At 32.8% G+C, this 13,259-nt stretch overlaps 2 protein-coding genes across 2 annotated transcripts; one reads left to right on the plus strand and one right to left on the minus strand.

The window, feature by feature from the left end:
* Positions 1-94: 94 nt before the first annotated feature.
* Positions 95-10,079, plus strand: LOC131955907 (transmembrane protein 132E). Its single transcript, XM_059320215.1, has 12 exons — positions 95-325; positions 1,751-1,929; positions 2,023-2,672; positions 3,189-3,338; positions 3,509-3,707; positions 3,826-3,969; positions 4,123-4,325; positions 4,424-4,721; positions 4,852-5,040; positions 5,133-5,405; positions 5,627-5,773; positions 5,975-10,079. The coding sequence occupies exons 1-12, from the start codon at positions 268-270 to the stop codon at positions 6,665-6,667; spliced, it is 3,183 nt and encodes a 1,060-aa protein (XP_059176198.1). The 5' UTR covers positions 95-267; the 3' UTR covers positions 6,668-10,079.
* Positions 10,080-10,840: 761 nt separating this feature from the next.
* Positions 10,841-13,147, minus strand: LOC131955917 (macrophage migration inhibitory factor). Its single transcript, XM_059320236.1, has 3 exons — positions 12,908-13,147; positions 11,396-11,568; positions 10,841-11,183 (listed from the first exon to the last, which is right to left on the minus strand). Exons 1-3 carry the CDS (start codon positions 13,013-13,015, stop codon positions 11,117-11,119), a joined length of 348 nt encoding a protein of 115 aa, XP_059176219.1. The 5' UTR covers positions 13,016-13,147; the 3' UTR covers positions 10,841-11,116.
* Between the last annotated feature and the right edge of the window lie 112 nt (positions 13,148-13,259).

Below are 13,259 nucleotides of genomic sequence, written 5' to 3' on the forward strand. Positions count from 1 at the left end.
AAAAGTAGATTTTTACAATATTTGTTTTTATATTTTGATATTAGCTTCGAACTATATGCAGATTCGGAGATAATTTTCCGTTTCTTGCGATCTGTAATACGGCCCAAAGATGGCGGATTATTGGTAGAATAACACTAGGAACAGTGCCTATCGAAGGAAGCGAGCACCTTTCGCTGGTCAGCGAATTGGGTCATGCACGTACATTCTGATAGACGCTGTATTGATTGCATTTGATATAACGAAGATTCAAAGATATATTAATTAACCATGGCTGAGAAACCAGGCTATACTCTGCTCTCTTGCTTGGTTGTTTTTGTTTCTTTTGGTAAGAACTAAAAAAAAAAGAACAGGTTTTTTTCTGTAGTTTGATTGTCTGTCTAGATCTAGAGATCTACTGTGTAGATAAGATCTAGAAATCTAGATCTAGATCTACATTCACTGAACTTCTGAGGTCCAAGACTAGCAGTTGTCTAGATCTAAATATTAATAACATTAGATTAGGCCTATAGCCTGCCTACTAAAGCCCTGCCTAGGCTAATCTAATGCCTGCTGCACTTATTCAACTTAATGCTGTGGTCATGGTATTGTTACTAGATTTCTAGATCTAACACCCAGACAGTGCCAGACACTGTTACCGTTAGTTTGGTCTTAGCCCCCTTCCCCCCATAGATCTAGCTAGAATATTTTCTAGATTAGATCCTCATGAAAAGTAAGTAGGCACCTATTGAAAATAGATGTCATTATATTTATATATTAGGCCCATAGTGCTCATGGAAGGAGACTAGTGTAGTCTAAGTGTAGTAGTCACAAGTAGTGTCAGCTGCCAACCAATCTAATGCGCACTTTCGCAGCATTTTGGTTGGTGCCTGACATTATTGACTTAATTGACTTAGTCCTCTTTGCTCTTTATTGAACATTATGCCTCCACCATTTCCTTCCATTTCTTCCGATCCCCTGCTATTAATTTGCCTGACAATATGCAACGTGTAAAATTGGCTAAAATGAGCAGTAAAGCCTTTTTTTCTCACTGTTGTTTATTTTGCTAAGGCACGACACATTATTTGTGTGTGGTATGTGGCCTGACCTATTTATTTAAATTAGATTGTTTATATTATTACTTTGAATTATCTTACTGTGTGCTACTTTTTTACAAATTCAGTGTATTTTTTATTATATCTGTATGTCATTTGGCACCAGACCGGAAATTACCTTTGAGCCCTAGTCTAACTATGGCTTGGTAGGTTGTTGCAGTTGAGTTTTGACTGAAAAGGGGTGAGGGTCCTCACTGGATAAATGTATGAATTTGCTGACCTAGCAGAATCTCATTCATTTTAATCTAGATGCAAGAATATAGAAGATAAAGTTCATTCTGGTTTTCTTGATTTTTGTAGGCTATGAATAGAATTTAGAGTTTTTAAAACATAATTTTTATTTGGGCTTAAATTGTTTTTTTTTTCTTATAATTGATAGGCCCTATATTTTACAATGTTATAGGTTAAGTTAGAAAGCAATTTAATTAAAAATGTAGTTAAAAAGGCTAAGTATATATATTAGGTAGACCCAACATAACTAAATATTTGTAATATATAAATGGACATAGGGCCTAAATTACATTAATTATAGACCTATAGTAATTAATTTTCATATTGATATTTCTAACACGTAACTTTAATTAATAATTTAATTTGTATCTATGTTTGAAATTTTTTTTATTATTACGATTAAATTATTTTTTCCTTTCTTTTTTTAGGATGCTTGCAGTGTATAAACTTAGATCTTGATGATAGTAAAGATGGATTCTTTCTAAAATCACCATACCACAAACTGAGAATTTCAGAGCCTAATGTGGTGAAAGAATCCTTGATCCTAACTCATCCAGCTGAGGTGTATAAACTTCGAGCAAGCCATGGCCCGTTTGAAATGTATGAGGTGGGTACTGTATAATATGTAATATTTTTAAAGTGTGCTATTTATATTTGATCTCTTCACTGACTTATAATAATTCTGTTTCATTCAATGCAGGTTGTGCCAAATAAAGTTCTTGCAAACATTTTAAAATTTGATGAGACAAGTGACATTGAAACTGATATGCATAGACATATAATTCACAATATGGATGTTAGTGCACATCTTGTTTCTCGGAAGGTGTCATATTCCAATCCGCTTGTGCAGGTTTTAGTCCATGTATCAATAGCCAGAAAACAGAAACAGGAATTCAATAATGTTTATTATGTTTACAGTCAACGTTGGTGTGCTCAAATCTTTTTGACCAGAGGGAATGAACAGTATACTTCAGTGTGTGTACTAAACGGGGACAGTAATGCGTGTGTTGCAAGCTTGACCATCCCAGAGCATTGGTGGGATACATCCAACACATCTGTTTTTGACCAGGATGTTCAAGTCTTCTATGATTTATCTAGAGTGGAGCAAAGTCAAGAATGCGCTAGTGTGTCCAACACTATTGTACCAGCTCGTGTTGAAGCTCAGTCCATCAACAAAGAGAAAAAACTCATCTCCACCTTCAAGCTCAAGCAGGAGAACTACAGCTATGAGGAGCATAGAGATAAAGACCTAATCTTTAGGATCCCCAAGACTGACCTTTTGCCAAATTCCAAATTTGAAGTACCTGTCCTTTTGGAGAAAAATTCAGCTTTAAAAGAGTTTGTTGTGCAGTAAGTAAATACTATATATATATATATTATATATATATATATATATATATATATATATATATATATATATATATATATATATATATATATATATATATATATATATATATATATATATATATATATATATTTATTTATCACTTCTATAATTTTATAGCATTTGTTATATAGTAAAATTTACTTTGATATGTTTTCATCATCTTTTTGTTCCCAAGACACCTGTAGCAGACTGAAGTAGAGTTATATCTGTTTCAATGACTTTGGCATACAGGGGGATAGTGTGGTCAACACTATGCCCAGTCGCCTCTGTTTCTCTAACGTAAATCAAAGCTGGGTAGACTCAGGGACATCTTTCAGATTCTAGCATTGGATCTGTAATTTGAGACTTTCGGGTTAGCAGATGGAAGCTCGACCATTGCCAACAACGTCCGTTTGATGAGTTTTACACATTAAAAATTAAATTGAGTGTATGAACTGCCTGTAAGTAGCCAACTGATCATTACAACATTTTTATAGAGTAAAAATCAGAGGAAATATTGCTGTTGAAGGAGCCTATACAGCTAAAGATGGCCCTTGGAGTTTAAAGTTTGAGTCAGAAGGAAAAGATGGGACTTCAACTGTTACAATTTTTCAGAAGCAAGATGTTAAAAATACAAAAACAACTAAGTAAGTATAGTGAAGAATAATTATATCTTTTTACAATTAGTTAAGAATAGGTATTGCAACTACAGTTGTTAAACATACAGAAAAAGAATTAAAAAGATTTTTCTTGCATAGCACATTCTTCTATTATTACTTTTTAGTTAATTAAAAAAACTTTTATCATCAAACCTCAGAGTCGACGAAATTATGCGATGGCAGTTTCGAGTCCTCTCAAGTACTAGTTCTACATCAGCTGCCAGAATTGTGTGGAATGTTGATTACGAGAAGAATGGTTTGTCCAGGAATGCTTTTTTTAACCCTGAAGGAAGCCGTATAGTTGCAAAATTTACTATTGTTAATGGAAAAACAGATCACATAGTTACTGTTTTGAAGGTTGGTTTTTATCATTTATTTTAAGGTATTTTTTACATAGACACCTTCTTAGAATATTTCAAGTTTTTAAAATATACATATATGCATCAATGATTTATATATATTTTTCTTATAACAGGAGCGCAATATTCTGAATACAGCTATTCTAACTGGAACTGCTTTGACTCATGATATGCTAGTGTATTCTGTGTCCTACAATAACACCTTCAAGGAGATAACAACAGATTGCACATGTCGCTCATCAGATTATGAAGCTCTTCAAGTAAATATTTTTTTTAGCTTGAATTAAAGTTAAAATAGAGTATTTATTTACAGGGAGAGAAATGGACCATAACTAACCATTTCAATCTGTTTCAGTCACCTGCTTTGTTAATGTTATTCATTTCCTTCACAATGCATTGAATTCTATTATTAGGTGTCCAGCTCGTGTGAAAATATTTTCTTGGATGGCACAGAAACTCGTGGAGCCAAAAATGTAACTATCATGGTGAGAACAGCTGACCAAATCGCACTTGTGGGCGTCAGAGTTTGGGTTCCAGACCCACGGCTGGATATCCAACTCTCAGATATCAAGCTGAGTCAAGTGAGGGGGTGGAAAGTCAATAAGCCCAAACACATGTAAGCTACCATAGTAACAGTTTTGTGTGTGAATAAATTTAAACCAATGTTTCTAATGTAGTTGGTTAGCTGTGTCTAATGAAACATGTATTTGTCAGATCAAAAAGAAGTGTTGATCTTGGTCTTTTGACCCACTCAAGAGTCATAATGGGGAATGAAAGTGAACAAGCTGAGTCTCCAACCTGCCGCAACAAGTATCAGCAGTCTTTAATTGATGTCTTTGCCAAGTTTACAATCAATGTACCAGGTGAAGCCACCCTGTACTATAGAAATAAAAAGACCGCCTTCAAGGTTACAAAGTTTGTAATGGACAGGCTGAAAGTGAAGAACACCAATATAGCCACAATAGTGAGAGACTCTGTTATAGGGTTGTCACCAGGTGTTACTGAGATTCAGGTACAGCTGTTTTTTTTAACAACCAACCTAGCAGATCATTTTTTAGCTTTCATACTTGTGATTGCTTTTGCTGTTATATGAAGTAATACAATGTGGTAGTTCAAACTTATTTATTGGTTGATTATTTTAGGTTACTTCCGCTTCTGGAAAAATACTGGGTACTAGGGAGATCAAAGTTGGTGAAGATAAAATAGCTATAGAGCGCATGATGGTGCGCGTGGTTAGTGGTATGAAGCTGCACATTTCAGAGGATAAAAATATACCTGGTGCTTTGTTAGCAACTGTTTATCTCAGAGATCAACTGAATTCTAAATCACAGGTTAGTACAGAATAATGTAAAAAATATTAGTATTTAAACATCAAAAAGTAGTTGAATAAGCATTTTTTATTTTGTTCTTGTTGTCTCCACAGGAAGCTTTGCTTGACATTGATATAGAATTTAAAGATGGGACAACTCTGCCATTGTCTAGTGTAGACCCAGAGGAGTATGAATTGGTGGTGACCTCAGTAAATACTGATATAGTTGAAGTGACAAAACAACACTTTACTGAAGCAAATTTTCCTCCTAGCATTAGAGCTGTTGGTAATGGCAAAGGTGAAATAGTCAAGGTCATCTTGAGAGAAACTAAAGCATGCACGAAAAAGAAACCTCGCACACTGGATGCTGAGTATGTCCATGTTCAGGTAAGCAGATTTATAAAAAAAACAACTTCATCAAAAACAAAGCAATGTTCTTTTTTTAGGAAGTATACCAATATATGATTACAATCTTAATATTCAAGCTAAATTCTATTTTATGCTATCGTCAAATAGCACATTAAAAAACAACAGAGGAAAAAAAGTAAATTATTTCATGGTAGCCATTAATAAATAGATTTTTACATGTTTATCAAATATCTGGATAGGTTGAATTTACTAAAGATATGGACAATTACAATGCTGCGATTCAAAGTGATGTGAATGTGAATGATCATCATTCAGAAATTATGAGCAAAGATGAATTCTTCAGTTTAAAGCATCAAGAGAGTAAATTTATAAAGCCTGCTCCCAAGGTAATATATATTTTCATTGTCTGCATTAAATAACTATCAAATTTTTATGGTACTGTAGGTTATTCATTTTTGGTTTTATAGTTCTTAAACTTAAATGCTTTTTCATAATTAAAAATTAGCTATAAAAAAATTAATTTTGTTATTAATGAAATCATTTTATGGTTAAGAATTTTCAAAAGATTGTAATGTTTTAAACATAAGGTCTCCCCTGTTGATAAATTTGACACCCACACTCTGCCTGATGTTGATGATGACGAAGTGACCCAGGAGCCCAAGTCAGAAGCCCTAGAGCAGCCTGTCAGTACTAAAGTAAAGCATCCATCTCCACTAGAAATAGGCATGTATGTCTTGGTGGCTGTTTTTGTTTTTGCCATTCTAGTCTTCACTGCCAACTGTGCTGTTTTCATGGTGAGATATCAGCGAAAGCGCTCACCTAAAAATTCACGAATCATGACGGGATCCATTTCTCAAGCTCCTGATTGGGTGTGGATTGGGCGTGCAACACTGGAACGACACGGTGCAGCAAATGCTGGCTGCAATCATGCTTTAATGGCAGAAGAAGATTTTAATGGTAATCAAATGGTTGTGCCCAACGCCTTACCCACTGAAAGACACCGCCATTCTGCTAGAAGACCTGTAAGTAATGAACTCAACGATAGCAAATCTACTAGCGGAGTTACTGGAAGTGTAACAGCAGGTTCTGAGAGTAACCGTAGCAGCATGGTGTCCACTTACAAAGGGTCAGAATGCAGCATTCGGATAACTTCCAACCCTCTTCCAGATAATGACTGTGGTATGGGGTACAATGAAGCTGAATGGGACTACGAAGCAATGGGGATGACATATGAGCAGCTGATGGAGTATTTTGACAATCTTAAGGAGTCTTCAGCTTAAAGCAGAAAGCTGCTGCTTATTGCAGACTGTGTCAATGAAGAAAGATGGTTGTTTTAGTTATAATTAGCAATGTTATTACTCCGATAATTATATATTTATAAACTCCAGCTGATTTAAACCACATATTTAGGAGGTTTGATATAGTTTTAGTCACACAAGTTTTTATTTTACTTGCAACATGTTTGATTTTAAAAAAGAAATACTTTTCTACCTATATTTAATAAGAAATGAACTTTTCTTTGAAAGTTACTACATTTCTGTCTAAATAATTGCACAGGACTTGGTCCAGTCTGTGAGCTTTTGATAAACTTGAACTCTACTGAACCTCCCAGTTGATTCTGTATCATAAGCTGCTTAGTAGTTTCTAACATCTGATACCTCAAGCTTAGGAATCCACATTCAACAATAATATGATGTTGTGTTTGATTATATCCATCAAGTTTAAAGTAGTAAATTGTACTAGTGGTTATAGAGCAGTATAATAATTCATGCTTTAGAATACAAACAATTTTCTCTGTAATAGGTTTTTAATGTTCATATTTTGGGAAATCAAATGTTTTACATCAATTTTACAACTTGAGATTGATATTTCAAAACAATTCTATGGATAGAGCCTTATATCAAATTTTATTTCTGCATTTAAGAGATTTATTTTAAATTTTAGTATATTTTTTGTGAGTGGTTTTGTTTGTATACAAAAAGTTTCTCATTCTTTTAAGTGTTACTATAAAGTGCATTTTATTGATGTAAATAATTTGTCGTGTATGTAAAATAATGGCATCTTGTTTTTAGTGATATCTAAGTCAGTATATCTTTTCATATGTTCACACTTTTTGTACGCCTAGTGTATATTTCTTTTCTGTACTTATTTAAGGCTACACAATTTCTGCTTTCTTGTTTTTTGACTTAGTTTTTTTATACAACTTTGCTTAAATGTTGTATCTTTTCTGTGTTAAGCTACCTTTTTGATACATATATATACACTTTTATCTATTTAAAATATGAGAGCATTAAAGAAGAGATCACTGTTATATGTGTTACCTCTACATAGAACTTATTCTTTTGACACTTTTACTCAGCAGCCATAGGTTTTTAAAAATATCCATACATGGTTATAGAACATAATTACTGGTTTACCTGTTATTTTATATACTGAAGAGAAACTTAAAACATAAAAAGCTTGATAATTGGAAAGTTTGATTAATATTAAAGTGGAATAACTAGTAGAGTTGATATATCTCACAGGTGGCATGATTGTGCTAATGAGTACTTTGTATCCTAAATGTATTGATAGATTGTTGCTTGGTTAGATCAAATCAGTATTTGGGTGAGCAAATACTTCTAGTGCATGGTAAATTATCTTTAAGTTACAACCTGAAACCTTTGTTTTTGAACTGTTTTGAAGAATGTAGTATAATGTAGAGGTCCACATGTAGCTACCAAACAACGATGTAATATGCTGTAATTTGTTTTACTTTTTCCATGACATAAAAAAACTAGGACTAAAAAGAAAATTTCATCCAGAGGTTTACATCATGGTTTGAATTGTTAAATTATTTAGGCAGTGCTTTAATTATAACAGCACTATAATGGCTTTGTAAAAAAATTGGCTAGCTAAGGTATATGTTATTTCCAATACAAATGTGGAATAGAATTAAAATGTCTATTTCTCTCTCTGTGTATATTTATATGTATATATATGTATAAATTAATATATATACATATATATACAGACAGACAGAATTGCACATAATTATTAGGGAATACGAACACATTGTTTTTATGTATTTACCTAAATAACAGTACTACCTATACTCCCACCTATATTAGGGAATTAACTTGATCTGATTGATATTAATGTCTACTAAGTTTTATGCTACACTTTTTTTCCAAGTTTTAAAATGTATATAGAATTTTACCAGTACCATCAAGAACACTAACAGTATATATGATTGTAGATTATGCTACAAATGATTGGTAATATTTAAAAATTGTTGTATGCATGGTGGCAAATTTTCTCTATTTATTTAACTATACTGATGTGTTATCTGTCTATTAAAGCATAGCGTATTTTTAAATGTAATTTCAGTGTATGAAATAACAGATAAAGATGTGCAGTAAGTCTAACAGCTTTTCAATTCTGTCTAGAGTTTTAAATTTCACAATGGCAACTCTAATGCTGAATACTGTATTTAATATTACTTGTTTAAAGTATGATTTATTCTTTGTAACAGTATTATTTTATTTCTAATCTAGCTTTAAATCTTGCAGATTTGTGCTACTCTGCAAAAATCAAGAGAATTTTTTAGTTTTTCTTTGTGTGAAATTATCAGCACTTATGTAAAGCTTTCAGTTATACGTTGGCTGCATGTATGAATGATTAGATAATATGAAGGGGATAAAATATTTATTAATTTTTGTGACGCTGTGGATCGGTAATGGCCAGACTTAGAAAAGATTCTTTTATTTCCAACACTAAATGTATTCAACTTCATTTCTTAAACTGAAACAATATTTGAATAATAAACATGAACTATTTTGTTTGTAAATTATAATTCCAAGTATTTAGTTAATTGAAATGTTGAAAGAGTTGAATAATAGCAGTGGTCTCTTGAAAATGTACACAGTACCTACTCCAGTTGAACATCTTTTAAATGGCTGGCCATTACTGGGATAGATGTTGTGTATCATTCATTGATCGGTTGTTGTTTTTTAACTGCTAAATAAACAACATAGTTGTAGTTTTTAAGTCCATTTTTTCATGTGATCTTTTAAATTGTCATCCTTTTTTTTAAAGATGTGTTCAATTTTTATAAAGGGTATTTGCACTAATAGATTACAAAAAAACTTTAAAGTGTTATGGAATTCTACAAATTTAAATTGTCAAATTAATCTGCATGAGAAAATCTTGGTTACAAATTTTATGTGGCTACAGTTAACTTCTCAATTCTTTCATTATACTGTGATTTTTAATGTTTTGACATGCACGTTTACATTGTCAATCACATTCATTTTATTTCGCAGTATAAATACCCAAAAGAAATACACATAAAAATAATTGCCTGTGATATTTTTTTCAGCACGGAAAGGGGAGCAATTAGTAATTAACAACTATTATTATATAAAAAAAATATTCTAAAACTAAAAGCGCAGTCATTTGTTTAATTATCAGTTTATAAACTCCATTTCCAGAGTTTTTAATAGTGTATTCTTTTTTCCTTTCATCAAGTTGAGCTTCATCATAATTTCAGTGTATTTTATGACTGTTCTTGTTCATATTAAAATTATAGTATGATTATAATATTTAGTTGTAATTAAATATGATACTCTCTCGATATAAGTTTGTAATTCCCTGTGTATCTGAGAGGTTGTCAATTTTTTGGAAAATTAATAAAACACCTGTCGACCTTAAGTGGTTTTTAAGTTATTAATAATTACATTATGTCTATAAAAGTTAAGTGGTTAAACAAATATTTTTTAAAAATTACCCTATGCCAAAACAGAATTTTCTCATTATATTTTAAAGCCAGGTTAGAAATAGATAAGAACTCCAGTGAGTTTATGCCTGTTGTTTCCCTTGTGAGTTGGTAAAGATCTTTGTTGCTGAACCAAAATGTCCAGAGTTTGAACCCCAGGCAGATAAGGCTCAAAAGCTGGCAACAGCAACCCATCACGGGAAAAAAACTCCCAAAATTCAAACAAAAGATGCTAACGCTGCCACACTGGTCACCTGCCAGGGGGCAAGAGTTCCTAGACTATCTTTGATGGCCACGTGTTTGTGACCAAGGCAAGCCACCTATAAGGACACATCCAGCTGTGGTCAGGCATGGAGAGAGGTGGCCACCACCATGGAACAGCCCTTGACACACCAACAAGGGTTAAGGGATTATTTATATTATTTTACATTTCTCTTGGGTATAAAGACCCATGCACGACAGTTTGGCAGCTTCTCGTTGGAGGAAAGTAGATGTCAGTTGTCTTGCAGGCTCACAATAATAAATCTGTCAAAGCGACACTAAAATTAACCTTAACCTTACATCTTCTCTCATAATGTTGCTTTGCTTTTTACAAGTAAAAAAAAATTCACATGAACCCTGTGTTTTACCACTTAATATAAATTTAAGTTTGTAGAACATGACAGATTAGGGATCACAAACACAAAACTAAGCAAAAGCTAGTTTTAAAATTTATTTTATGAATAAATGCTCACATTAAACAAAATTTTATTGTCACAAGTTTTCAAAATGTTTATAAACATAAAATTTAAAAATGTGCATAATAATACTACACAAACTTGAAGGCTTGTTAACAAACAAAAAAAAATCTCATACAAAAACAAAACTTAAAAAAGGAGGATCAACTTTTAACACAACAAAATTGACAACAAAGTAGCACAACACGTTTAAATTTATGATGATAAGAAGAGATTCAAAACAATTCAGACACTTATTAGCCAAATGTTGTGCCATTCCAAATGCACCAAGCTGCATCAATATCATGAACATTGATGTAGAACCTAAATAAAAATAGGTAAACATGCACTGTATTAAAACACTTTTTTTAATCAAACAGTTAAATGTGAGTGGACATTTCAAAATAAATACCTACTTGTGTGGCTTAAATATGAAAATAGAGGTAAAAAAATGTGTTTTCCCAATATTTGTTTAGTGCTAATAGAAGGTTAAGTGTTTAAAATAAAAATATTTAATCTTATAAAGCAACTCCTACCTATTCTGCTTAATTCCAAGATGCTGCTCAATAAACTGGCATAACTTTGAAGCCATCTTACGATTTTTATCAGCACAAACCACACCAATACTGCTCAAAGAAATGTTAGCACACGGTTCATCACTGCCACCAAATGTCATTAACTGATCAGGTGAAATTTGTACCAATACATACTGGAAAATATAAGAAATAGCATCTTTTGTGGTAAAAATTAATTGAGATTGATTTGGTGTTGTAGTTCACACTAATTATGAAATCCTCTTAATATATTGCATCAGGCTTTCTTAGAGACTGCAGCAACTAGCAGGATGGGCACGCTAGCCTCTCTCTCTATAAATAAATGAAAGTATGTCTGTCTGTGTGTCCTTTATGCACTGCTACACTTTTTATTCAATTGGCATGAAAATTGGGGAAGTAGGGTGCTGTTTTGCACAGTGAGTTCACCAGCTGCTACTTTAGCACCTGGAATCTGTTAATTGGGCATACTACACAGGGAGTCAAGTGTACTATTTGATTCAACTGTCAAACTGAAACACTATGGCACCTACATTCATTTTGAAGAGCACCCTACACTTCTGACATTGTGGGCTACAACATTCAATGACAAAACCGAATCAGGAGTCACACTCGGCGTCCCTGCAGTAGTGTAATGAGTGGATCCTGATAGCTTCTTTTGATGACCTAAACACCTGGTTGGTCGATAAGTTGTTTTCTACCTCTCTATTACACAGGGTGATTAACACACACTTATGGCTTTCATACAACACTCCCTGGGGTGTCTAGATGGTAGTGTGGACAAACCTAGCCCCAACAACTAGGATCCAAGAACTATATTGCTAGCATTGTTTGGGCCTACATAAATAACAAAAATGTCAATTGTCTAAATTACATGATTGGTAACACACTGGTGAAATCCTCTAAAATGATGCTTTAGCTTTTCTGTAATCTATCGTTTTAAGTGCGTAAAATCGTAGGAGGCTAGTAATGTCAAAAAAAGTTGCCTTATTTTTAAGGCTTTAATAGAAGTATATAGTATATTGTAATATATTTGTGTGTCAAATATAGATAACTGAATATTGATGAAAACATCACTAGTCTTTATTTATTACTGAAGTTATTAATACAAATGTTTAAAAACGGGTAAATGAATGCAATTTAAAACATTTTTGTAACTTTCAAAACATAAATCCTCCTAAAAATGAGAAATATTAGCATGCTAAAATTTAATGAGTCACATACATTACTTAAACTAGTCTCTGCCGATTTAACGTACCTAAACTAAATAGTAAAATGATAGATTACCAGCCTTTCTTCTAAGATAGCGGCAACGCACAGTTTGGGTACGCTAGTAGAATCTATTTAAATAAAACGATGGTAGGCCTATACAAAACAGATCAAAACACAATGTCGACAGTAGTGAGTAAATTACCGCCCTTGGCATGGCTGTCAGTGTCAATAGATTATTTAAAAAACTAATAGTAATAGATTTCTCAAAAATATGATCATGCTTACAGATTCAGGCTTTTTAAGTTCTGAAGCAATAAATTTTGAAGCCTCTCGAACAAAGTTTTCTGGGATCTGATCCCGTTTAAGATTTGTTGCAATGCTAAAAACCGGCATTTTGACAAGTAAAACTCGCAAGTTTCCAGAAAGATTTGTTTTCCTTGTATGTTTGTACAGCACTTAGCAGTCTAGAATTAAGATGCCTTAATTTAAATAAGCTTCTCTTGGGGTTTAAAGTAAACTGGCTTAAATAGTAAATAGCCTATTAGGCTTCGAGGTGTAAGCCACATGTATTATTGGATATTATCCAATATACCCGATATACACAAATTGACGATTACAACCCTCTAAACTTTTGGCA

This window comes from Physella acuta, unplaced genomic scaffold (assembly GCF_028476545.2).
Source record: "Physella acuta isolate Inbredline_101_S28 unplaced genomic scaffold, ASM2847654v3 ptg001115l, whole genome shotgun sequence".
Lineage (NCBI taxonomy): Eukaryota > Metazoa > Mollusca > Gastropoda > Physidae > Physella > Physella acuta.

What these genes read in the sequence shown, in the direction of transcription:
- LOC131955907 (XM_059320215.1), top strand. Translation starts at nt 268, where the DNA reads ATGGCTGAGAAACCAGGCTATACTCTGCTCTCTTGCTTGGTTGTTTTT. An exon ending in TTAAAAGAGTTTGTTGTGCA is followed by an intron (nt 2,673 to 3,188) that starts GTAAGTAAATAC and finishes ACATTTTTATAG; the next exon opens with AGTAAAAATCAGAGGAAATA. An exon ending in CAGATTATGAAGCTCTTCAA is followed by an intron (nt 3,970 to 4,122) that starts GTAAATATTTTT and finishes TTCTATTATTAG; the next exon opens with GTGTCCAGCTCGTGTGAAAA.
- LOC131955917 (XM_059320236.1), bottom strand. Translation starts at nt 13,015, where the DNA reads ATGCCGGTTTTTAGCATTGCAACAAATCTTAAACGGGATCAGATCCCA. An exon ending in AACTTAAAAAGCCTGAATCT is followed by an intron (nt 11,569 to 12,907) that starts GTAAGCATGATC and finishes TATATTTTCCAG; the next exon opens with TATGTATTGGTACAAATTTC. An exon ending in CTTGGAATTAAGCAGAATAG is followed by an intron (nt 11,184 to 11,395) that starts GTAGGAGTTGCT and finishes ATTTTTATTTAG; the next exon opens with GTTCTACATCAATGTTCATG.